General features: G+C 43.1%; 1 protein-coding gene across 1 annotated transcript; it reads left to right on the top strand.

Annotated features, from left to right (window-relative positions):
• On the top strand, positions 1 to 23,704 carry lrrc52 (leucine rich repeat containing 52). The gene is made up of 2 exons (XM_080474284.1): positions 1 to 1,296; positions 21,871 to 23,704. Exons 1-2 carry the CDS (start codon positions 648 to 650, stop codon positions 22,227 to 22,229), a joined length of 1,008 nt encoding a protein of 335 aa, XP_080330410.1. The 5' UTR covers positions 1 to 647; the 3' UTR covers positions 22,230 to 23,704.
• Positions 23,705 to 26,015: the final 2,311 nt, after the last annotated feature.

Raw genomic sequence — 26,015 nt, forward strand, 5'->3', positions numbered from 1 at the left:
AGTCACAAGGAGACCAGCGGAGAGGCAGCACGCGTTTCTCCATTGCGCTCACGAGGAGGACGAAAGCGACCCTATCTGGTGGACAGTAGTACGCACGAGACCCTCTGTCACACTTCAGACAAACCCGTCCGAGGGAACGTGAGAGAGCGGCGCGCGTCTCTGCTGAGAAAAGTCGGGATTCGGGGATTTCTTTGCGCAGGTCGCGTGGTATTTGTTTGGAAAAGTAAAACAAAGCGCACTCTTTGTTGGAGACAACTAATTCACAAAGATGAGACACGCGGAGAGCGAGCGACAACATTCACTGGTCCCGTGGTCTTCTCAGGTGGGACAAGGTCCGGCGAGCTGTGCAAGTCTCAACAACCCGCGGGTGCGGTGAGCGTCTCGCGGTCACCTTCTGAAACGATGTCCCGTGGCGACGTGCGTGGCGCCTCGGCGTGCGTGTGACTGACGGACCGATAGTCTTTCCGAGAGAGAAAGGGAGGCTGGATATAAACAGCAGCCAGCTTGTAAGGCAGCCGCAGCCAGTCAGTCAGCGCAGACCCCTCGCCTCTCCCCCGGATCCTCACACCCATGCAGGATGCCTGGAGCGCGCCGGGGAGTCCTGGTCCAGCTCAGCCCGAGTTCATGACGGTCTGGGCGTCCTCGTCATGCGTCTGCTGCCCGAGCCCAGTGCCCAGTCCCTGAGACTCCTCTTCCTCTTTATCTTCGTGATGGGGGTGACTCCTTCCCCGGCTCTCACGGCCGGCTGCCCCGACAGGTGTGTGTGCGACGACCAGCTGGTGGTCCAGTGCGCCGGGCAGGATCTCACCCAGTTCCCCAACGACCTCCCCCTCGCCACCCGGCAGCTAATCATTTCCAACAACCGCATCGGGGACCTCCCGGCGCTCCAGCTCAACTACCTGTCCGATCTGGTGTATCTGGATTGTAGCAACAACTCTTTGACGGAGATCTCCGAGTCCACTTTTGGAAACTTGCGCAAACTTGCCTACCTGGACCTGTCGTTCAACACCCTGCTGCAGATCGAGGACCGGACTTTCGGGCCGCTGGCGTCTCTGGTGATGCTCCGGTTGACGGACAACCCGAGTCTGGGGGAGATCCACCCGGATGCCTTTGCGGAGAACATTGCTCTGCAGGTGCTGGATGTGAGCCGGAACAACCTGACGGCTCTGAACATCAGCAGCCTGATCGCCCTGCCGGCGCTGCGCTCTCTGGGGCTCAGCGGGAACCCCTGGAGGTGCGACTGTGACACGGAGGACCTCTGCCTGTGGGTGCAGATCGAGGGCTTCAAGTTCCAAGGTGAGGATGGTCGGGGTCTGAAATATCCTGTAATACAACGTATTTTGTGTGATTTTTAAACAACTTTTAAAGCCTTCTTGGATGGACTGGTGATGAGTTTGACTTCTATGAAGGGACTGACCAGGCTAATGTATTTAAAAAAAATAAAAAAGGAAACACAAGCTGTATTCACTCTTGGGTTCTTTTGCCACGTTCTCCTTAATGTGGCAAAGGAACAGTCAGACCTCTTTGTGGTGGTCCCTTGTGGACTTGGCTCTGGAAGCAGTCAGCTCTGCTCAGAATTGTCTTTTCTCTGGCAAATCTAATTGTTTCTCTGCAAGTCAAAGATGCTTCAATTTCTCAGTTTTCAGTGATTCTGATCACTTGGTCAGTTTAGGTCTGATGGTGGGCCACAACCTGCACTCTTGCCTTGCTTCCACTTTATTTTGTGGATATTTGTGCATTCTTCCATGTGCAGAGAGAGAGAGAGAGAGAGAGAGAGAGAGAGAGAGAGAGAGAGAGAGAGAGAGAGAGAGAGAGAGAGAGAGAGAGAGAGAGAGAGAGAGAGAGAGAGAGAGAGAGAGAGAGAGAGAGAGAGAGAGAGAGAGAGAGAGAGACCTGCACTAATAGGTTAACCCCAGAGTGTGAGCAATCTTATGATTTTATTCTTCCTCCTTATAAGTGCTACACCGTCAAACTGCATGGCACCACTCAATAGGACCTCAAGCTGACCCCAGCTTGAGTTACGTGGGAAGCAAACGCTGCCTCAGCTGTCTATCTGTTAAATAGTGACTGACTTGATTAGAGCGACCCAAGAAATGACAAAGAATGGGACGTGTGACCTTTCCAGAGAGAACAAGTTCAGCCGATCTTTGCAGGTAAATGTTAATAGAGCTGAGCTCTGTGTGCAGGTGAACTTGGAAAGGCTTGTAACAATGAGTAACAATGTGTCTTACTGTCAGCGTTCATCCCATCGATCCGACTGCATTGTCTAGTCCAGGTCCTGAAGGCAGAGATAATGCTGGGAGGATGATTCTGTCCTTTTGTGCGTTTTCTTTTTTTTTTCTTGCGAGTTCCTCTTGCCTGAACACACTTAAATGAACACACACACACACACACACACACACACACACACACACACACACACACACACACACAGCACGCCCCTGGGTGTGCTGGTGTTTCTGCCGCTGTATGCTCTGGCCCCCGCAGTCCAGATGTTTAATGATGTTGCTCAAAAAAGCTGGACTCTCATGCTCCCACTAAGGACAGAGTGTACGTCTGTGAAGTGTTTTGTGAGGGTGACTCACTCCACTTACGCGTGAGTCAGCGTGCGATGTGGAGGTTAGGGGAGACCCTACGGGTGGAACCTGACGGAAACAGCAGTGTTCAACAGGCAAGGCGCTCTCGAGAAGGGGCCAGTCGATGACAGCAGGTCCCCGAAGTTCCTACGCACCTTTATGTTGACTTTCCACTGAAGTACACTACAAAACTGTCACACACGCGCGCATGCACGTCTTCTAACACTTTAATCCCACCATGCACCATGTGCTTTACACAGACACATTCATGCAACAGAATCAAAACACGTACTCTGAAAGGCAGAGAGACTTTTGAAGTGCAAGCGGCACAACATAGCACTGGCTGTTGAGCCACTGTGCTTTACAAGCACTTACAGATGGACTGATTTAAACCTCAGCCACTAATAAATCACACCACTTTGCCATCAAACTAAACGTTACAAACACGAGCAAGGTAGATTGGACTGATTCACTATCTTGACACATCAAGTCATTAAGGACTCCTTCATATTGCTGTTCACCCTGGAGGTTAGGATTAGTATGCTAATAACTCTTTGAATCTTGTCTTGTGTGACAGTTTTTTTTTTTTTTTTTTGTCCTCGTACTGTTTCTGTTTGAGCACTCGTGTTTTAATCGTCACACCTGCGTTCAAGTGTGAGCCACTCAGTGTGTCTTCCTCTGCCGGGTATTTGTCACTTAGAAAAGCTGACATGACTTGACTGTGAAAAGCCAATCCTGTTTTCAGGAAAGTAGGGTTGGCAGCTGTATTAAAGGTTTTTTTTTCCTGGATTTAGGAAAGAGAGAAAGATAAAGCCATAGGCAGACAGTTTTTTAATAAAAGCAAGGAAATAACAAAATAGTAGGTAAAAGTTATGTCAGGCAATTTCTGTCTGTGTTTGTATCAGTGTACACATAAAATAATAATAAATGTTTTTTTTTTAAATACATGGGGAAAGTCTTGCAATGCAAGTTGTATTAATATAAATGATCATTCAAAAGCTTAGCATTTCATAGATATATGTGTTAGCCTTGATATATAACTACTTTCTCTTACTAAAATACATACTTAGAAACTCATAAATAATCTTAAAAAAAAACACTAAGTCACTAAAACAGTCAAGTTGTACTTACTTATGTTCACTGTAACTTTTCTGTTTTGCCTAATTGTTGGACAAAGCTACTGGGCTACTTTCTATAACCGTGGCTGTCTTAGTTTTACTGCCCTGTTAATGCCTTATATGAGTACTCATTTACAATAGCTGTGTTCAAACGTGTATCTGCCCTGACTGTGTGTTATGTCCAGTCTGTAACTTATAAATTGAAAACCTTTCCTAAATCCTTGGATACATCTAAAACCAAATCCACAGATTCACTCAAATTTTGGATTTGTTTAGGATTTTAAAATACCTATTGTTCTTTGGGCTACATTAAAAATAGGCTGTTGGCATTTTATTCAACAGCATTTATGAAAATAAGATTGGGCCATGGGGGGAAAAAAAAGGCTTTATTTGGGTCAATTTTAAATTGCAAGTCATTTAAAATTAATGCTCCAGGTTGTTTTAACGAGTTTATTACCTGGGGTGTTTGTGTCTTGGTTGGTTGAGTGTGGTTGTTCTTCAGCCTGAAGGTCATAGGTTCCCTCCCCAATCATCATGGTCCATATGTCAGCGTGTCCTTGAGCAAAACCTCAAACTGCTCCCTGTGGCTGGATAGAGCGCCCTCTGGAGTGTGGCAGCCATGTCCTTTGGTTCCAAGAATTCTATTCTATTGGACCGACAGACTGGATTTTCTTGTGTGGTCATACAGCTGTATATTCCTCTTGGGAGGAAAACTGGACTCATAGGCATCGTATGGATACAAATTCTCAACAAGGGAAAGAAGAGTCAGCCAATAGCGTGTGGCTTTTTGCTTCATCCTGCTGCAGAACGAGGAGAGGAGAGAGAAAAAGCGCCGCACGGACACTACAAACAAACACCAGGCAACGTGGTGGAGCCTGTAATCACAGATCAGAGCCGGAGATTCCTGTAGAAAGGAGTGGAGTGAGAAAGGACATGGAGGAAAATATTCAAACCACAGAAGAGATAAGATCAAATGAGAAGTGCTCAGGGCATCACAAATAGTCCTTCAGCTGCCTTCATACACAGTATAGCACAATAAATGTGGCTCAGGCTCAAGTGAGCTTATCTCCTTGATTTGAAAACGCCACGCACATGAAAATGCCTATCTAGATCAGTTTATTTTACAGAAATATGGGTTCTGTAGTGAGCCACGTCAGATATAAGCTTTCAAACGTTTATCAGAATCTTATTTTAAAAATTTGATTTTTGAGATTTTTGCACGTTTATGTTGTCTTGACACAGTCATACAGGTGTTCGCAAGTTTCCTTTATTACTCGGAGTGCTTGAGTACACACATGCCAATGTTTTAACAGAAATACCATTACTAAATATTTTGCTTTAAAGTTGAGGTGGGTCATACAGGAAAGCAGAGATCCAATCCATCTCCACATCAGAAACAAATTCACCGCCAGAACAGAAAAACAGCAGGTTGATGTATTTTAAAGGTAAAGCAGAGCTTTACCCACCTCCCACACCTTGAGAGTCAGACTCACATGATTAATTCTAAAGTCACAGTCCCGCTGCACCGTCACCGTCGACCTCCCAGCAGGTATTCATTCTGGTTGATTTCTGAATTTCCTGCATTTCCAGACTGAAATCGATTTTGATGGGTCGGATTTGACGACGGGTGTTTGGGAGTTACGGTTAGAAGTTAGAGGTTTCTGAACATGACGTACCTTTATTATGGTATTGCAATTTATTTTAAGCACATTACATAGTTTATGTATGATTATTTATATGTATTCATTATATTTGGATAATATTATTTGCCACAATACACACATAGTTGACATACAATAAATATCCCACTTTTTTTCACCTAAAATTTGATTACATTCCTAAATTCCTCAATTACATCCTACATTGTATTACATCATTCATTTATGTATTTATTTTAAGAGTTTTGCATTTCAACTTTCTTCAGGCTTGTCTGCCAGCCCATTACAAAGATCTACCCCACACCCTGAAATTCATTCAACATCAGTGTTGTTATTACATTAAAAAAAAAAAGAAAACGTGTCTTTTTAATGAACATCTACAGATTTGTGTTTCAGTTAAATTTACATCAACTTCACATAATATTTATTGGTGTTTAATTTAATATTTTACAAAAAAAACATCACTGATTGCATCTCCGTGTTAGCTCTGTGATAGACCTGTTGAAAGTGTAACTTGCCGGCTGTTGTTAATATTTAAAATCTTACATGAACTTGTTACTTTTGACCAAGTATGTTGCAAAAACCACCATTTCAAGCCTTAAGAACTTTTTTTGTTCAACATCGGTCTGTATTATAAATTCTCTGTATAATTCCATGTGCAGGGTACCCTCTCCGCTCTCGTCGTAATGGAATTTCAGCTTGTTGAACACCCCGCTGCACTCACCGTAGGTCGATTTTGACAAGTGCCTCAGCTAAATACACAAAATGTAAGTGGCTTGTCCTGCCCTGGGCTTGCAGAGTTTGTAATGTTATGGCACCAGTGTTGGGGAAAGTATTTCTGGCTGCTCGTCAGTGCCCTGGACAGCTCACAGGCCTGAGGCAAAGAGCCAAGGCAGGGGGCCACGCATGGGGCAAGAGTTAAATATTCATAAAAAGAGAAAGCGAAAGAGAGGTCAGGGGGTTCAAAGGAGACCGAATGAAAGAAATCAGTGAGTTGTTTTTTTTACAGCAATTGGATTTGATTCGCTTTTAATGAAAGTGGCTTCTATTCTGCTTGAGAGATGACACAAGAGGACAGGCCAACTAAAATGGCGTAGCAAAAGAAAAGAGGGCAAAAAAGATGAGATAACACAGAGAGGAATGAGAAATTGGGCAGCGTGATTAAAATGACTTCGGATGCTGCAAAAAAAAAAAACACGGAGACTATCGAGGAGTTACCGATCGTCGGCGTCCCAGATCTGTCAGTCAAACCCATTAAAACATTCATTATGACAAGCAAGCATCGATTCAATTTAATACAGGTACATGATGCATTATTTATCAGCTGGAACCCTTCCTCAGACCCATCTGGTGTGTAGAAGCATATCAAATTCAACTGGTGTACTCATGTAGTGAGACTTGTATGTATTTTTATGTCTCGGCGCATTTTGCAGTGTGAGCTCAGAGGCAAGATTGATGCGATGCTGGCGTGGGTGTGTTTGTGATGTGATCACCTAAGGCACGGAGGGGAGATAGCTCAGGTGTGTGTGTGTGTGTGTGTGTGTGTGTGTGTGTGTGTGTGTGTGTGTGTGTGTGTGTGTGTGTGTGTGTGTGTGTGTGTGTGTGTGTGTGTGTGTGTGTGTGTGTGTGTGTGTGTGTGTGTGTGTGTGTGTCTGACCGATATGCAAGCCAAGAGAATAAAATTGGAAAATAGAGCGGAGAGTGTGAAGATGACGGGGCAAAACTGAGAGAAAATAGAAGGACACAGTTGAAGAGGGGACCGGGGTGATAAAGGCGGAAGGGGAAACAGGAAAGGAGAATAAACGCAAACGTGTCCGAGTGGGATTGAAAAGTGGAGGTGATAAAGAGAGTAAGACTGATGAGAGGGACAGATAGAGAGACAGGGAGAGTGAAGGTCATTTTGCAACAGCTCTCTCGCTCTCTCTCGCTCTCTCTCGCTCTCTCTCTCTCTCTCTCTCTCTCTCTCTCTCTCTCTTCACTCATCCTCTGCCAGAGGAAGAAGGGATCATATGGAGAAATGATGGAAAGGAGGATGGTGGTAATCTGACTAATGCCGTATTTGAGAGAAGAGGAGTGTGAAGGCGTGTGTTATTCAGCCCAAGTGGATGTGATGAAGAAAAGGTCAGCTATTCTTAGTCTTCGCCAACCCCAGTATGATGCGTTTAGCTGGCTAAACGATGAGATACTCAAGCTTCGCCGTGAGAGGAGGGGCTCCACAACATCTCACTCTTTATATGCTTGGCTCCTGTATCTGCCTTCTTGTGAAGATATAACAACAAACCAGGGCAAAAGATTTAGCGGAAGTAATATTGCAACTTTTCCTTCCTCTTGAAATACACACTTTAAAGTCATTTTCATGACCTATAATAGGCAGTCGTCACTTTTTCATTCAAACTCTGCAACTTGACAACCTGCTTTGGCAATGTTAGTAACCAGATGAAATCATTGTGAAGAACCATACAAGTAAGTACAGCACACAGTCTAGTCGTAAGAGTCATGTGGAGATACATGAGACATGGTATAGTCTGCAAACAAAGACATTGAAAAGTATGTCTTACTGGAAGAGAAACAGCCTTTGGTCAGAGGACTTGTATAAAGGAATAACATTTGCAGATGTCTTCACAATCTAAAAATACTTTTTCTTTTGACTGTAGTTAAGCTGTTTTTTCACGTGTCTACAGTTGAGAATTAATTTGAAAACAAACATCTGTACTTTTTACTCCTCAAAACTCGTGAGTGCGTGTGTGTGTGTGTATGTGTATATATTTCAGAAGCTGCTTTATCTTGACTCAGTAGTTTCACTAAAGTCTCTTTTTAACTGTATTTTCCTCCAATTTCTTCCACCTCTGCTTGTGAGAGCAAACAGAAACGCCGGAATTGGGACTTTAACTGTTCTGTCTGGTGTTGTGAACGCAGGCTTTGTTGCTGTAATGGCTCAGTGTCTGCAAACGTGATAACTCGCCAGCGAAGTCAACTAATTGAGCTACGATCTTATCATTTTGAGCAATGTTAAAAAGTTGCTTCATGCTTTGTTGATCCAGGTTTTTTAAGGTCCATGATGAGCTGTTCTTTGTGAGCGTCATCAAAATGTCCTAACTTGCTTTTAGTTAGCAGCAAGTAAATTTACATTGACTTTAGAAATAAAACATGTTCAGTAGTTACTCTCTGACTCCGTTTTTAAATGATAATAAAACTTTTAAACTTTTAGTCTTTTCATTTTGAACCCAACAGAGTTGCACATTCATTTGTATTGAATCCCAATCGGTTTCCTCTCCTATTGTTCAGGTACGACCTGGATTGATAGAAACCACTATGAAAGTTTCTCAGTAAAGAACACAGACTGCTGCTGTGGATAGAGATTAGTAATTAGCATCCCTCAACCTAAAAGTTTTTTTAGTTTATGATCCGCAGATATTGAGCTCAGTATTTTTACTAAACGTGTAGTTCATCTTCATGTGGGATATAAATTATTTTAATTACATTTTGAGAGACACTAGGTCGATGGCCCTGAAGTCTTCCACTACCAGACAGGCTCACAAAAACAAATTGTACTACATTTATTCTGACTTCCTAAGTGTAGATGGCGAGCATATTAAACTTACATGTGACTGAGCTGAAATAACTGCATTCAGCCAAACTTCCAGCTCATATTTCTGAGGTCTTTGCACCAGCAAATCACAAAATCCTTGTGTGCTTGGAAGGCTTGACTGCGAGCAAGAGGACATCTGTACCCATTATGATCATATGTATTCATTCAGATGATTAATAGTTGCCTGCAGTTAATGCTCTGTGATTGAGGGTATTAGAGGAGGCTTGTGTCCACAGCTTTCAGCCTCCTCCTCTATATGAGACTACAACCGTACTGATTACCATATGCATTGGTATAATTAATCTGCTTATAAATAGCTCTGTTCCCAGTTTACAGGACGGGCTCTCTGCCCTGCAGGTTAATTCCTCACAATTTTGATCATTTATGTGGGTAATCAGAACGCACTGTCGGCACGCGGGGATGTGAGTGAAAAGCAGAAATAAAATCAGCGTGTTATTATCCCTGTGTGTTTGTGCACTTGTGTTGCCGCCCCCCAAAAAAACTCTGACATTGGCATTGTGTCGCTTATTGCTTTTTAATGCGTGCATGTCAGATAGGCAGGAAACACGTTGGAGGGAAACAGTGTGAAGTTCATGAAAGAGTCAAAGATTTCTTTTCCGTAGCATTTCGCCCCTACATGTACCCCCTCCTCCGGAGAGACGAGGAGCCCTCTTCTCTGTCAGTGTGTCAGTGCTGAGCTCGGAAATCATCCAGCTCCAGATTTGACATGGAGATTGTATCATCCAGTCACAGCGACAGCTACTCACACAACACACACTTGTCATTACACTTGTCATTACAGATGCATCTGCACACATAAACACTACTATTCGTGTTCACTGGGTTCGCTTTATCGGGGCCCCTCTGTCGAAGAATATCTTTTGGCTCCGTCATGAACTTGTGTTGTTAGTGAGTGTGAGGCCAATGAGATGAAGATCAGCACCTACAAGTCTTGAGTTCATGTTCATGGAGAGACAGCATCATGTCCTCTTCAGGAGGGTAGACAATCTCCTGCAGGTGGAGGAGATTAAGTATCTCATTATCTTGTTCACAAGTGATTGAAGGAGGAATCACGAGATCAACTTGCGATTCAAGGAAGCTGCAGAAGGCATGCAGCCACTCTGTGGCACTGTGTTTGTAAACAGGGATCTGAGAAGTTAAAGCAAAGCTCTGGGATTACTGGTTACTCTCCCATCCTCACCTATGGTTGTGAATTTTGCTCGATGACTAAAAGAGTGAATTCAGCACTTCAAGTGGCTGAAATGAGTTCAGCAGGCTGGCGGGCCTCGCTCCATAAAGCGAGGAGCCCCATCGTCTGGAGGAGACTCAAAGTAAAGCTGTTAATCCTCCACACTGAGAAGAGTGAGGACAGGTGGTTCGGGTATCTGATTAAGATGCCCCCTGCTCGCTTTTTGTTGGAGTGATTTGACTGGATTGACTTGTGAGCGGAGTGAGTCCCACTGAAAGAGCTGGAGGAAGCTTCATGAGACAGGACTTAAGCCTTCTTTGGTCACGTTTTGCCACCATAAACCCATTGTGACGAAGTCAGAATGAATAAGGATGGACGAATGGATACATTTCCATCTTCACATTTCCTAGAAAGCCGTGTCTAATGTGAACTTTTGGCAAAGACCTCTCCTGTGTCCTCAGTTCATGCCTCGCTACATCTGTGGGTCGGCAAGGCGCCATGTGAGTATGTTCCTCTGATTGCTGTTGTTTATGTCCTCCAGTATTATATTCATCATCACAGCTGCCGGCCTTGAGTGTGCCACTAAGCTGCCAGGCTCTGTTTCCAGTCACGACCTGCTTCATTAGATGGCCAGCATCGTGTCACACTAACACCACTGACCAGCTATTATCATAACATGGTGACATCACAGCAGGAACGAGACTGGCCCTAACACAGAGAGGACAGACAGACGACCGCCATGCTCTGATTTCTGTCCTGCTGCTGGTAGAATGAGAAAGGACCAGAGAGCAGTCACATCCTACCAGCTACAATAACAGAGTGTTAGAGCAGCCCAAGATGAAACATTAGTTGTAAAGATTAATGTTGTCTGGTTCAAGCCGGACTATCTCATCACGAAAGGCCAGAGGGTTTGGTGTCCTGTATTAATCTTACGCTTCGGGATCTTCCAGCTACTCCTAGTTGAAGATGAAGAAATGTGGTGCAGACAGCGTGCAAAAGGGCTGCAGCAAGTGTCCTGAAACAGCTAGAATTAGACTGCTCATTCAAGCTATGCTGCAGGAACAAAGACGACACATATCTCTTTATCTCTGTTTCCCAACCTCTTTCTCTGAGTTTCTCTCTCACACGTTCTCACAAACTGGAAGATCTCGTTCGGTTTAGTCCTGGAGTGTTTGACTCTTTCCCAGATTTATACCGTGAGAGTGGAACATGTAAAACTGAACAACTTGCATGTATTCCCAAGTTTAGACTATTAGAATATTATTTTGTAAAGATGTTTTTTGTTGTACATGGTGCTATAGTAGTTAGTGATCTGTCTCACAGTGAGAATATTGCTGCTTTAAGTCCGTGTTCGTAGGCCTTTATCTGTGAAGTATGCGTGTTCTTTCTATGTCTGTTTATCCTTTGATGGACTGTTGACCTGTTCAGGATGTACCCTGACTTCACTCATTGTCAGGTGAGATCAACTCCAGCCCTCCTCTATCCCGAAGTGGATAAAGCAGTATAAAAGCTGTATTTTGGTGCAAGTGTGTTTTGACCTGAAGGCAACTGTAAAGGATTTACTCCCTGCCATGATGACACACAAAACCAGCGTATTTATACTAGATTATTGTAGGACTATTGAACGAAGACACACAAATTCCCACAATACTGGACTATAAAACATGGAGTGCTGAGGGCTGCATTACTGAAGATGAGATTTGGTGAAGGAAATGGGGACTGTGAAAGACAGCGACAACCACTGAAAATGTCAAGGGCACTCTGCCAGACTGATGTCTGTTTTCCCAGGCTGAGTGATGGGATGAGTGAGAAAACGGTGGCTGACAGAGAAACAGACGGTGAAGAGAGACTGAATGCACAGTGAATCATTGCGGCTGCCACTTAGTCCTGTTTTCCCAAGTAATACATTATTTTATCTATCTCTGATTACAGCAAACAACTGTGAGCTTGTTTTAGGATGAGACTGCGGCCGTTGAAGAGGGACACAATACTGAAGGAGGTGAAAGGATGAATTCTGCTCTTCATTGCACTTTCAATCTGAACTTGTGACGCAGATGCTCAGTTAAAACCTAATGTACCACAGCTATGACCGAAATCATGACAGTTTAAATATATATTTATTTGTTCCACAGTGAAGGCACACAGTTTTTTTATTTTATTTTATCACTGATGGCCTGTTTTTTCACTTGCTTTGTTCCGATCTATATCTTTCATTGTCAGTTGAAACTCCAGCAGCTGCTGTTCAACAAAATTTTTCAAAGGGCACAGCCTGGATTTCTTTTACTGGCTTCCTGAAGTCTTTGAAGGGTTTTATTCATTTTGGACTGAATTGAGATGGATGCAAAATAAAATGTAAACCCTAAATATATTGGTGCACCTCATTAAAATTGTTCTTAAAGCGAGTTCACAGTAGCAGTTCCCAACCCGAGGCCCATTCGCCACTGAGGAGGGGCACAGAGATTACACACATGGTTGATGGTTTTCCTGCTTTGAGGGTATCAAACTTACATCTGAGCATATCAAATAAAACCACATTATCCACAACAGGTTTTTATCTTGTGCACTAGTGTCCTGCTTCAATGTAATGTGTTACCAAAGCCCAAAAAAGATGGGAGAGGACGTCGTCAAGCTAATCTGGGGGATCCAGAGCAAAAGAAGGTGGTTTCTACGTGGGTGGTTTTTTTTTATGACCTTATTTTATTTATTTATTTATTTATTTATTTATTTGTTTGTTTATATATATATTTCAAACAATATCAGGATGTAATGGAGCCTAGATAAAATGTAGTTATCAAATTTGACGCATTGCACACATCAGCCAGTGACAATCATATTTTTTCATTCAGAAAACATTTGACATGGAATCATGTCAAACTCTTCACACTAAGGTGTGACTTTAGAGTTGACATTAATATTTAAAATGAATCTATTTTACTCGTTTTGCCTGATTTGTTAGTGAATTAGCTTAAATAACTATAAAGGGGAGATAAATTTGATCCTTCATAAGGTAGAAATAATTGAGCGGAGGGATGGATGTGTAGACTATCAGGAACGTCTCCCCCCGCCCATCACTCGCAGCTTATTTTCCCCTCGGCACCACTGATTCAAAGCATCAGTTTTGCATGACTCACACTGTGATTGAGAACTTGAAATGTGCTTTCTTGTGTCCTGGATGAGTAGAGTAATCATGGTTGGATGCACAGCTGTAGTAATTTTCACCTGGGTGTAAAAGACTTTTGAACTCTACGCTCTTCTGCCAAGTTCTGGCTGAATGTTGTTTTAGAGATTTGTTTTTAGCTTTCATCACACTTCTCTTTGAGAGGAGATCAGGCAGCACTAATGTGCAGCCAGGAACTGTGAAGATGGTCAAAATTGTCACAAGAAGCATGAACCAGTGACCGAAGAAGGAGAAAAGAGACCCAGAAGCCGGAGGACTTGTTTGCTGTTGTAAGTGTATGTGTGTTTGATTATGCTGTATCCGGTTATGAACAATATAGTCTAACTGCACGTACACGGGGGGCGGGGACCTCACACCTGGCTGGAGGCAAGGTTGGCAAAGTAATGAGACGGAGCAGATCATCCAGCCGGCTCAGACCATCACAGATGGTGACTGAGAGTGATGAAGAGAAAGCCATGTGAACCGATACGGATACAGGCTGCGTCAAATGTAGGCCACTGTTGTTAGAGTCGTATAAAATATAAGATAACATAAGAAAACAACAAAGATAAATGAAGTAACAAAACGCTATTAAACCAAATGGCTTTGAAAATTCTTAATAAGAACTTTAAAACTGGAATAAAATTCAGCCATAACATTATGGCCAGGAACAGGAGAATTGATTAACCCTGATTATATGTTCATCCACGCTGTTTGGGCGTGGAATGTATCAGGTAGCAAGTGAGCATTTTGTCTTCAAATCACGGACAAGATGGTGGCACATGTAAATGCAGAGACCCAGTGCTCCTCTATAGTGAGCAGCTACATATCGTGAACGACTTATACCCAAAATAAACTTAGCAGCCCACAACAACAGGGGACTGGCTGGACCCTGGAAGGGTTCGACTCGTTCCTGGAGAGGATATGCTGGCGTGAATGGACAGAGATGGTGCAGAATCCCATGAATACCCTAAATACCCATTATCAGCCTCCCGTCGTCCAAAAACAATAGGTACTGCAAGTCCTGCGTGGTATTGACATCAGCAAAGCACCTGGACCGGATGGAGTACCAGGGAGGGTGCTAAAATCATGTGTCCGGCAGTATTCACCAACATTTTAATGTTCGCCTCAGCAAACCACAGTCCCCACCTGCCTGAAGACTGCCACCAAATTCCCTGTGCCCAAATCCTCTGCCATGAATAAATGATTACTGACCTGTGGCTCTGACACCGGTAATCATGAAATGTATTGAGAGACTCGTGCTATAACATGTCAAGGCCCATATCCCACCTGTCAGTTCGCCTACAGGTCCAATAGATCCACAGAAGATGCCATATCGATTGCCTTCCTCACCGCTCTCAGCCATATCAACGCCACCCTCGATTCCAACACCCTCATCAAATTTGCAGATCGTTGTGGGGCTGATCAACAGCAGTGACGAAGCACCATACTGGCAGAAGGTCTAAGCAATGGCGGCTTGGTGCTGTAACAACCACCTCAACCTGAACATCAGGAAGAATACGGAAGTCATCATTGACTTCCGGAAGTCAAGGACCGCACTGCACTGCACTGCACTCAGCCCTTAACATCAATGAGAAAGAAGTGGAGCAGGTCAGAAGTTTCAAATCCCTCAGACTTCACATCTCAGAAGACTCCTTCCACCTCTGCTGAGAAAGTTTTATCACTGCACAATAGGGAGTACTGACCTATGGATGTACACCGTGGTATGTGAGCTGCACAGCATTTGGATTGTCAAGACAGCTCAGTGTATCATTGGCTCCCCACTCCCATGCTTAGAGGAGATGTAATCTGATCTGGGATGACCCCCACCCCCAAACACCCCCCCCCCCCCCCCCCCCCCCCCCCCCCCCCCCCACACACACACACACACACAAACACACACACACACACACACACACACACACACTCTTAAGACATTCTGTGACTGTGCTATTATGGCTGCTACGAGAGATGCTGCCAAATGCAAGTTCATTGTATTCCTATATAATGTCAATAGCTTCTTCTTCTTCAAAGTTGATGTGTCCATATGATACAGAAAAAATGAGAAAAACAAGAGTCTCAGTGAGTTTGCTGATGACCAAATTGTGATGGCTACTTGTCTCACCATCATGAAACTTAAGCTCTTGTGGGTTTTTTCCACTATGCAGTTGTCAGTATCTGTTAGAAGTGGTAAACCACAGACAAGGTCATGGGATTATCAATTCCCAGTGAGGGACATGGAGGGTTAGGGTTAGCTCATGTGGTCCATTCAAATGCTCTACTGTAGTTCACACTCCTGCTGAAATGACAAATGTTCAAATAACACAATGCATCACAGTCTGTTTCCTTTGGGACTGTGTAGCTGCAGACCAGTCAGAGTGACCACGCTGAGCCATGTCCACCATTGAAAGCACCAACAATGGTCATGAGTGCATTATAATTGGATCATAGAGCTACTGAAGTAGGTGGCCTGCGGCCTGATGTATCGGGTTTTATTTAAAATCATGTCGATGACCAAGGGCACAAATGATTCAAGGGTGTTTAAAGGAACGCTATAACTTGGAATTTTTGACTATCAGATGTAATGCCTGAACAAGTCCAATCCATTTAGACTTCACCTTGCAACTTAAAGGGCTTAAATGACTGCAGGAGAAATAGTGTAGCGCCCCTACATTTCTAGGAAGATGGAGAGAGGGGATTCAGACAGATTCCTTCGCACCCACATCAATAATGAGCCCAGCAGAAGATGGTTTTGAGATAGCTGAAGCAGGCTGGTCTGATCCTACAGCGGCTTAAAAACTTATACAGAAGTACCATCGAGAGACCCCCTGCCAGGGCTGCATGGTGCTTTAACTGCAGAGGACAGAAAGGATCTGTCCCGGGTATTGAAGGCCACCACAGAGGATTGTCAGTGCTGAGCTCTCCGACTTGGACTGAGTGTATGTATGCTGAGAGCGTGTAGAGGAGGGCATAGTTCACCTGCATGGACGACAACCACATAGGACTTTTCAGTGTCTTTACTGATGCTTTTTTACTGTATATGTGAAGTAAGACAATCATCTGTATATTGATCGAATTGTGTTGTTCTGTTTGAGTTGTTTTTTGAGTGACCGTTTTTCTGCGGCATTACAATGATAAATATCCATTATATGTTGAATCCCCGACAAGCTGATAACATCTCAGTGCCAGATTGTAAAGCTCTTAGCTGTAAAAAAAAAAAAAAAAAAAAAAAAGGAAACTACACAACATTAGATGGCTTATTGCTGCATTTCTGATTACATGCCTTTTGAAAGATATAATTGTGGAGAGAAAAAGCTTCCAGTACAGGTTATCTAATTCATGTCATAAGGCCGAATCATTTTCTCTGAGAAGCAAGAACTGTTTTCTCTCTGCAGGGTCTCCAGGACAAAATTACTTCATTTTGTTTTCGCAGACCGCTCCATCATACTGAGCAGGACGGCTCTTCAACTGTTTTCACACACAATAAAACAAACAAGCTCACTTCGGTAATTCTACCTGTGTTATAGATTTCATATTGATAAGTTACTACTTCTTTACTTTATAACACATTATTTTGTGTAGTAGGTACTTATTACTTTGATAAAAATACTGCTTAATGATATGTGCTTTCTTCCAAGAAACGGCCCTTCACCCTACTTTTATGTATTATTATGCTGTACGTCTTGCTTTAGGCATACAGTATTATCCATAGGATTTTTTTAATACTGTAAATAGACTTTGAGTTTGAATTAGGCATTTTTTTCTCCCGAGATTTCTTCATATTTTACAAGAGTATGATCAATAACTGTAGAAAAGACTGTGGTTTATACTTGGAAACAGCCTCAAACTGATTTTTTTCTTCCTATTCACACTTTATAACACATTCCAAAATATAGGAATTATGCAGGGACGAGAAATTAGAATGGCAGTTTGAGGGAAACCTCAGCATGTCCTTCTGAGAGGCAGTTGAAACTGGAGTATGAGAGATGGGTTGGATATTTTTCAGTTGATCTGTTTCTATTTGAACAACTGCGCCACGATCTTAGCACATCACCGTTTACTAATCTCAATAATTACTCTCATAATGTTCAATGCCAACGCAATAACTCAATGCCTCATTAGACTCACTTCCTAATTTCATCCTGGACAGTGAAAGGCGTCAAATAAACACACGCACACACGCACGCACGCACACACACACACAACAGCTATGTGCTATCCTGTTTCTGAAGAGGCTCAATCTATTACTTCAACCAGATCAGCAGACGTGACACAACAGAACCCCAGCTTTTATTCTTAAGGACACCCCACCTCCCACCTCCAACCCCCCGAACCTCCCCACCCCCTCCTGAGTCTGTATTGATCACGAACCTTATTGAACACTGCAGCTATACTGTGGAAACTCTCCCCTGCAGAATTGTAGAACATTTTTTAAATGTCTGATGGATAGTCACTATGAAGCTGCAAACACAGCAAACCAAAGCAACTGAATGACTATATTAATCAACCCCTGTCAACTTTTGACTTCTGTTTGGAGGGACAACTTTTTTTTATGGGGTTAGGTTCACACACATTAATTTCTTACTGGCTCACATATAAATATGTGCTTGTTTATTGTTTAGGGGGAAAAAAAAACAATAATTGTAAATGTAAATAATTGTAAATGTGTGTACAAGTTACCTCAGATAAAAAGATGATTGGGCGTAGACTGAAAATAGATATTAATTGGGAGTCAAAACAAATGTTTTCCAGTTTCTTCCTTGTCATTTTTGAAAAGAAACCATGTTAAACAAGTTTTGAGATCAGGTAAGAACTAATGCATCATTTTAATAAAACAGGATGTTTTGGAACTTGCTGTTTAATTAAGAGTAATGCAATAAAAGTAACATGGACCATTCAAAAACTACTAACAGGTACAACATTTTGAAGGTAATAGATACAGAATGACTGTAACTTTCTAAATGAAAGCTTTGATTTTGATCATTTTGTGATGATTTTTAAATAGTAGTGGTAATCACTTAACAAAAATTTCAGTATCGGGAGTAAAAAGAAAAAAACAGGGCCTGGCATTAGAAAAAGCTGGCCTGAGATTCGAGTCACAGGGGTGAGTCTCACGCTCAATATGTGAGAGTTGGCAGTGCAGTATTCATCCGTTACTTCACTATCATGAACTCAGATCTGATAAAAGCACATATAAACTCATGCAGCCAGAGTAAATTGTTTGAGTTTGCCATAACACAGTTAACTGTGTTATCTCATTCAGTCGAATTTGATTGAAGAAGAAACCTATAAAATCATTTAAAATGAGAATTAAACAAGTTGATGGTCTCTGCTGAGGACATTGAAATTCAAAGAAAGGGCAGTTCCTCAAACATAAACAACTGCAGGCTTAAAATGGATATCAAACAGCCTTAGCCAGTATAATTCTGATATATGTATCCACTTTGGGGACAGAAAAAAGTACCTAACCTCTGGAGAGTTTGCTGCTGATTGTCTCCAAAGTTACAACTGAACTGGGAAAGAAGGATTTCAAGTTTAAGACATGAAATGTATGGAATAATTACAGAATGATCTTCAACTAAAAATCTTATCTCCTTCAGAAAGTTGAAAGATTAAATTCAGGACTGTACTAACTCTCTGCAAGAAACCGTTTCATGTGATCTTTTTAGTGTTTTAGCTATGAAAACAGTTTATATATTAGAGTTTTTAATGTTCAAATGCTGTGTTTGTTTTTTAATTCCTTTCTGTTAGGAAAGAAAGCTCAATAAGAGATTGTTGAGCTCAGTGGGACCTACCTGGTAAAATAAAGGCAGATTTGATCAAATAATACACAGATGGTAACTTACGGTGTTATGAAGGAACACAGTCCTCTGATTGTAATGTTGCCAGATGCTGCTTTGACAGGTGGATGAAGGACATATTTATTTCATGATGTGGTTAGTTACTTCATGATCTGTAAGAGCTGCTGAAACTGTCGGTAGCAGCTAGTAAACTTCAGTTGTCGTTTTGAGTCTCACATAAAGGAATCTTCCTCCTTCACCCATTTATCCGTCTTCTATGTTGCGTTATCTAACTTAGGCCTGCGGGGATCTGCAGTGGACCTCAACTGAGTGGGACACTGACGGCTACACCCTGGACAGGTCATCTGTTCATCGCAGGGCAAAATCCGAGTGACAGAAAATGATCCCACATTCACTCCTGTGATACATTTGAAGTCACTAATTCACCTAATGTATGGGTGTCCACATGCAAAATACAAAAACCTCAATAAAAACATGCGGGTCACGCATAAAGGTAAAGTATAATAACTGAAAGTCTGCACTCACTCACTATCCTGCAGTTGTTGTCAATGTGTTTCACCTGTGTCTTCCCCTTCCTTAGTGTATTTGTACTCCTATCCCTCCTACCTCAGTGCTACATTGTCATTATACTTTGTGTCGTGATATCCCACATTTCCCTCGTAATTACACATTACCTGTGTTTCTCACGTTGTTTTGAACTACTCGTGTTTATGGAGTTTTTGTTCATGTTTCGGTGTAGTTTTTGGATTACCCCATCAGCACACCTCCACCTCAGTCTAAACTGATATCAAAGTTGACTTCTTGTGTGAGTCTGCTTTCGGGTTCGGCCTGTGTGTCGTGGCACCTTTGCACCAATAAGTCTTGTTTCCCAAAAAGTGCTGTCTTCTTCAGCTCGAGTCAGTGGTGAAACTAAGAAGCACTTGGTATGTGGGACACAACTTGGATGCCTCCAAACTAATATTTACATGTGTAAGCTTTACAAATGCAGGCATATGGACGAACATGCAAACTACACACAAAAGCTCGGGATCCAGTGGGGAGCTATGGAGGTAGAAAGATGCTGCGCTGGAAAGCCAGAGAGGGGGTTCATGGATGCAGCGAGGGAAGACATGGAGAGGCGATCGGTATGAGGGATTAGGATACATGAGACAGAGAGAATCGGAAGAAGATGATTTGCTGTGGCAACCCCTTTGAGGAAAATCCTGAAAGAAGCAGAGCCGTTATGCCGAACCCGGGCATGAAGGGGACATCCATTGGCAGCACAGTGTAAACTTTAGTCTGCAGTCGACGTTGAAAGTGTGTTAAATGTCACATAATGTTAAATAATCCCACAGTTTGAGGGTGTGTGAAGGCTTTTGGTTCCCTTGTGAGTGTGTGTTTATGTGTGTGAGCCGGTCTTTTTCCCCAATACTCCTAGCTCCCTTGGCAAGTATTTTAAAAAGTATAGATCATATTCAATCATTCTCGTTATCCTCCCCCCATTGCTCATTTCCACGTTTAGACCTTTGGCTTCATTGGTTGATGACTGCAGTTTAATTAACACTTGTAATAGCAATAATCCATCAGAAAGCACCACGGCAGCCAGATACCTCTCTCATCCTTTGACTAACCTTCTCTTTGAGCGTGTGCGCATTGCAAATGTTCCTAAAATGCTCCTCTTGTATTTGTTTTCCCTTTTTCTCCATTCATCTTTTTGTGCTGTTATCTTTCTTCCCATTGCTTCCCGACTTCCCTCTTGAAAGGAGCTGTCTCAGTCTGCCTGTCTATCTCTTGTTCAGTTCTCCCATCTCTCATTGTTCCAAACTTGGAAAAAAAGCTTCCCTTTTTGAAGAGTACAAATGCAATTAAGCGTGCATGGAAGTGAGGGAGCAAAGGAGCATGGGAATTTGCAGCCGTGGTAAAGTGTTGTGAGCTGATAGACGCAGGAGCTCACTGTATCCTGCTTCCCTCTTGTTTTTGATCGCAGATGCACACAGAAAAAAAAGAAAGCTCTCTCCTCCACCTGTTGTCGTTTTAAACACTCTGCGTTCCTACTAATTGAAATACATGAGGGTGCTGTACTATATGCAGTATATGCTAATGCAGCAGAGTCCCTGTAGCAGCATGAAATCGTGCAGGAGAGCACTACTTCCTGAGCAAAACATCAGCTCCTGCTCGGGGCTCTGGGGTTGACCCTGACCTTTGACCTCTTGTTTGTTAAGCATCAAACACAATCAACAAATGAAGTGCTTGCTGTAGCTGTTTCTACCTGCGTGTGTGGTCTGGTGATTATCGTATTCCTCATTATGAACGGCAGATGTTTTGTCAGAGAAAACACTCATCTTCTTATCTCACCGCAGCTGCAGTCATTTGTTAGCGGTTGATAATGTTTGTGGGGGAGTGGGAGGGTCGATGTGTCACGCGTTTGTAGTCAAGTCGTTTCACCTCGCTGTGCATGTGTGTGTTCAGCATATTAATGTTTCCATGTCCTACACACCAAAGACCCACATATATTACTCAAGGGAAATCTATGGAGCCTTTATCAGAAAGGTTATCACTGCATTGTTAAAAGCTATTTGGGTGGATGTGAGTCCGAGCTTTCAATAGTTACACACCCTTTTCTCTGGAGTAATTACCTTTTCTTTTTTTTTCTCCTTTTTTTACCCCTTTCGCTCTTGATACTCTGCCCTTCAGTCTAAACCATATATACTGATTACTCTATGCCCTCTTTCACACTACATCTTTCCTCATTAATCTCCTCTCTCATTACTCTTTCTTTTCTCGTTTTCTCCTCCGCCTCCAGACGAGGGCCAGACGGTGTGCCACAGTCCCCAGGAGCTGGCGGGCCAGCGGCTGGCGGAGGTCGGCATGCAGCTGCGGGCGGACTGCCACCAAGGCCTGGGCTACTGGGACTACCTCTTCTTCATCGCCATTGGCTTTGTCATCTTCTCGGCCGGCACGGTGTCGGCCTGGGTCATGGGTGTGCTCATGGTGCTGTATGAGCGCTACAGCAAGCGGAAGAGCGAGGAGCTGGACAGCGATGACGAGGACGATAGGGGACGGATGGGCGCAGGTGGTGGAGGTGGAGGAGGAGGAGGAAGCGGAGGAGGAGGGGGGAACCAGGGGAATGGGGATTTGAGCAAGCCTGGCATGCAGGTGTGATGAACAAGACGAGAGGAGGAGTAACACGAGGACAGAACAAGAGAAGACAGACGGGAGGAACCAGAAGTGATGAGAGGCATCTGAGACCAAAGGCTCAGCAATGAACTCTGATCTGCCTGTCTCTCTTTGCTACAGATTTAGATATTGCAATATGCTTCTTAACACGGTGGAAAGTGAGTGTGTGTGTGCATGTGTGCGTGTTTGTGTGGGTGCGAGCGCGTATGTGTGTGTGTGTATGAGAGAAAAAGAAGCAAAGACAGTAACAAGAATGACGATGCCTTCACTTCAGGAGAACAGAATGACCTCTGAGATTATTGAGAGCAATAACCCTACACACACACACACATACACACACACACACACACACACACACACACACGTTCACCTGCTGTTTGACTGTGCACAGTGCTTGAGCTGGTTTATCAGAGTGGGTGGATGTTACCTGCATACTATGTAAAGCGCGCTTGAGTGACACCCTAAAAATGATGACCATAATGTGAGTGACACACACGCACGCACGCAGACAGACACACACATGCTCACCTGCGCACACACACACACACACACACACGAACACACAGTCAGTGCATCGGTGCAGATTACACAAACAAAGGTATTTGGGGTCACAAAGGGAGTGATGCCGAGTTTCTATTTCCACTTAAAGTGGAACTATTAAGTTAAAATAGCATGACTTTCCCTGATTGCTCATTGAAATAGTCATTAAAAAAACGTCGCCGTTTCCCTTTGAAAAAATCTAATCAGGGCACGCAAAAAGACAGTGCTTGGGTCAAACCAAGCAAGTCAACAGAAAAATATGTGAATGTACATATCAACAAGGAACTGAAATTCGCATAAATTAAAGATAATATAAAAGCTTTACGTGGTACTTTTTAAGTTAGGCTAATACATTCATAGAAGAGATGGTCTCAGTGTACTCCAGTGAGAAGAAGACTGCTAGTGAAGCCTCTGTCTCACTGAGCTGTGACACCTTCCGACTTGATGGCGCGAAAACAAAAACATAAAACGCCTCCATTAGAGGTCAAGATCTTTTGGATCAGACATACATCCTGAAGGTGCTTTTGTCATTTTGAAATGACAGAAACTAACAATTGATGAGGACTCATAACATGTTTTAGATATCCACGATCACTACGAGATATTGTTCCCTCAAAAAAAGGTATTTGTTGCAGTCCAGTGAGACAAAGGGATGTAGGAGACTGCTGCTTCATGCAGGCCTGTGTAGGAGATGACCAATTCCGATGAATGTAAACACATCCGTCTGAAAACTGCACCAGTCACCTTTATAAAGTAACCTACTTTCTCATACTAAAGTAGAAGTGCACCCTGGGGGCCGTCAGTACAACGTGACAGTGGTTACAATGGTGTGTGCTTCTGAGGATAACCTGCGTAAACCCAGTGAATTATCTGGACCGTAATGATTTGTGACACAGAAGATAAAAGCAGAGATGAGGAGTAATTTTCTGTTGAGACTGTTTCATTCTTTTCTCCTTTTTGTGTGACAGATTTCATATAATGTCCATGAATTTGAACAATAGGAACCTGAATCGCTCTCCCTTATGAAAAGTGAAATGGCTAAAACTCTGATAACTTACTGTGCTTTCTACCCAGATTTTTTTCTGTCCTCGCTATTGTCAGCCTTTTACTGAGCACAAACCCTGCACCCCTTGACATGATTGTCCTCCTGGTTGTGTGTCTGGTTGGGCCACAACAGGTTCTAAAGGAGGGTGAACGCTGTGTGAGTTTGGCTGGTCGCAGGCAGGAGCTGAGCAATCGTGATGATGTAGGTCTTTCTTGATTAAAAAGAGTTTATACAGTGAAAGAGTTCAACGATGGCAGATTTCACAATCTTATAACCAAAGATAGCTTGAAGTCTTCACCTGACAGTGTCCCCCTCCCCGCTTTGTACAGCTTGTAGACGTGTGGGAGTAGTAGAGGCGACCACTCCTCGTACATGTATTGAGAAAGTCACACTATTAACTCTGACATCACACACCGCCTGATGTAGGAGTTTCTTAGGATTTAATAATAGTTTCGTTGGTGAAGGCGGTAGGCATTCATGGGCATAAAAAAAAGAAAGCATAACCAGAATGCAAGAGAGCATCGAGACGGACACACTGTCCTCTGGTCTCCTAATAATATTGTTATTCTTGCAAATTGACATATCTCGTAGCTCTCGACACATCTGATTTACTGGAGCGTGACATTGTGCAAGTCAAACTTAATGAAGTTTATGAAAATTCTGTTGCACGTTGTCGCAGGTAACAAATGTATAACATGCTAAGAAATACTTCTAATTATTTTATTATCACATAATGTGAAAGAGTGCATAACTTTAAAATCATAAATCCTGCCATCCAGTCTGACTTTAGTAAGAGTTGTTTTGAGATCAACAGTTAATGTGAAATATTCATGTTAAACTGCTCAGACATGAGCGAGCTAAATATAAAAAGCAAGAGACGGTCTTCAGGCGACCAAAAACAACAAAGCCAACAACATCTTTCACAGTCTTACCGTAAGCTCATGCAAATTTGATCTTATCTGAGAAGAAGTCACACTCTGAAAAAAATCAATCTTGCCTAAACAGCGATTGTCAAGTTTCGACTCAAAATATCTTGTTACACTAGACATGCACCTCACAACACACTTGAAACGGTCGTGTTGGGCATTGCACTTTATTTTCACTGATTTCAAAGTGTTTTCCCACTAAACACACAGGTACTACAGCTCAGAAAACCTTTCCTTTGTTAGCTGAATGTGACTCCTGAGTGTGACAGGAAGGTTCTACTAGAAGATAAATAAACATTCTTAAAAGCAGTAATTTTCTGAGTGCTATAAGTTTAAGTTTGTTACTTTGTAGTTGATTTATTAGTCAGTTTCCAGTTCCAACCATTGCAATTTGTTTTCTTTCATACACCACTCCTATAAGCGAATGGAAATGCAGTCACTGATACCTGCTGCTGTTAAATTGTGACGTTAAGTTACTCCTAAAGGTCCTTCCACTATGAAGACAGCCAGAAGAAGACTACCTATAGGTGCACTAAGCGACTCGGTCATATCGTGTGCGTCCTGTTCTTCCTGACACAATTGCCACGGTGGCAGAAGTGGGGCAGGTTCACAGCGACTGGGCACGAAGACGGCGTCAGGGTGATCGAGTCAGACACATCTAACTATGACTCCATAACATGTGACTGAACACCTCACTCTGTTGACCCTCGTGTTGCAGTTGTGCGCACGCAGGGAGGCTGCGTCCCGAACCCCCAACTGTCAGCGCCGAAGTGGGCCTCTAGAGGAGTAGTAGTAGTAGCAGTGTTCATGTATGCGTGACTGTACGTGCTTAAGTGGGGCAGAGCGATCACAGAGCATCTCTGTGAGCAGCATGGATGAGTGATTCACGAGCACAGACCATCCAAAGCCTTCCTCCTCCATCCTGCTCCGCTTCCGCCCTGTCCGTCACAGGATGGATCGGCAGTGAGAGAAGACAAAAGACAAAACTCCGGATAAAGGTGGGGTGGAGATGGAGCCGGGTCACCATCTGAAAGCAGGAATTCATCGTGAGTGATGTGCTTAGCGGGTTTTATTGAAGGACTGATTGATAGCCAGGCTTTTATTCATGTTCTGAGCTGAGTGGATCCAAATGCCCTGGATGAATGGGTCTGGTTAAATGGTAACTCTTCACAGGGCTTGGCGGAGCACGTCACTGTGTGCGCTTGTGTGTACATGGCTGCTTGTTTATGGTCTTATAAGGCTTGGTTTATGATCATGACT

Source organism: Lipophrys pholis (assembly GCF_963383615.2).
Source record: "Lipophrys pholis genome assembly, chromosome: 10".
In the NCBI taxonomy this organism is placed as follows: Eukaryota; Metazoa; Chordata; class Actinopteri; order Blenniiformes; family Blenniidae; genus Lipophrys; species Lipophrys pholis.

Bases quoted from the DNA above. Each gene is read 5' to 3' on its own strand.
- lrrc52 (XM_080474284.1), top strand. From the start codon at position 648: ATGCGTCTGCTGCCCGAGCCCAGTGCCCAGTCCCTGAGACTCCTCTTC. The intron at 1,297-21,870 runs GTGAGGATGGTC...CTCCGCCTCCAG, and splicing joins CGAGGGCTTCAAGTTCCAAG to ACGAGGGCCAGACGGTGTGC.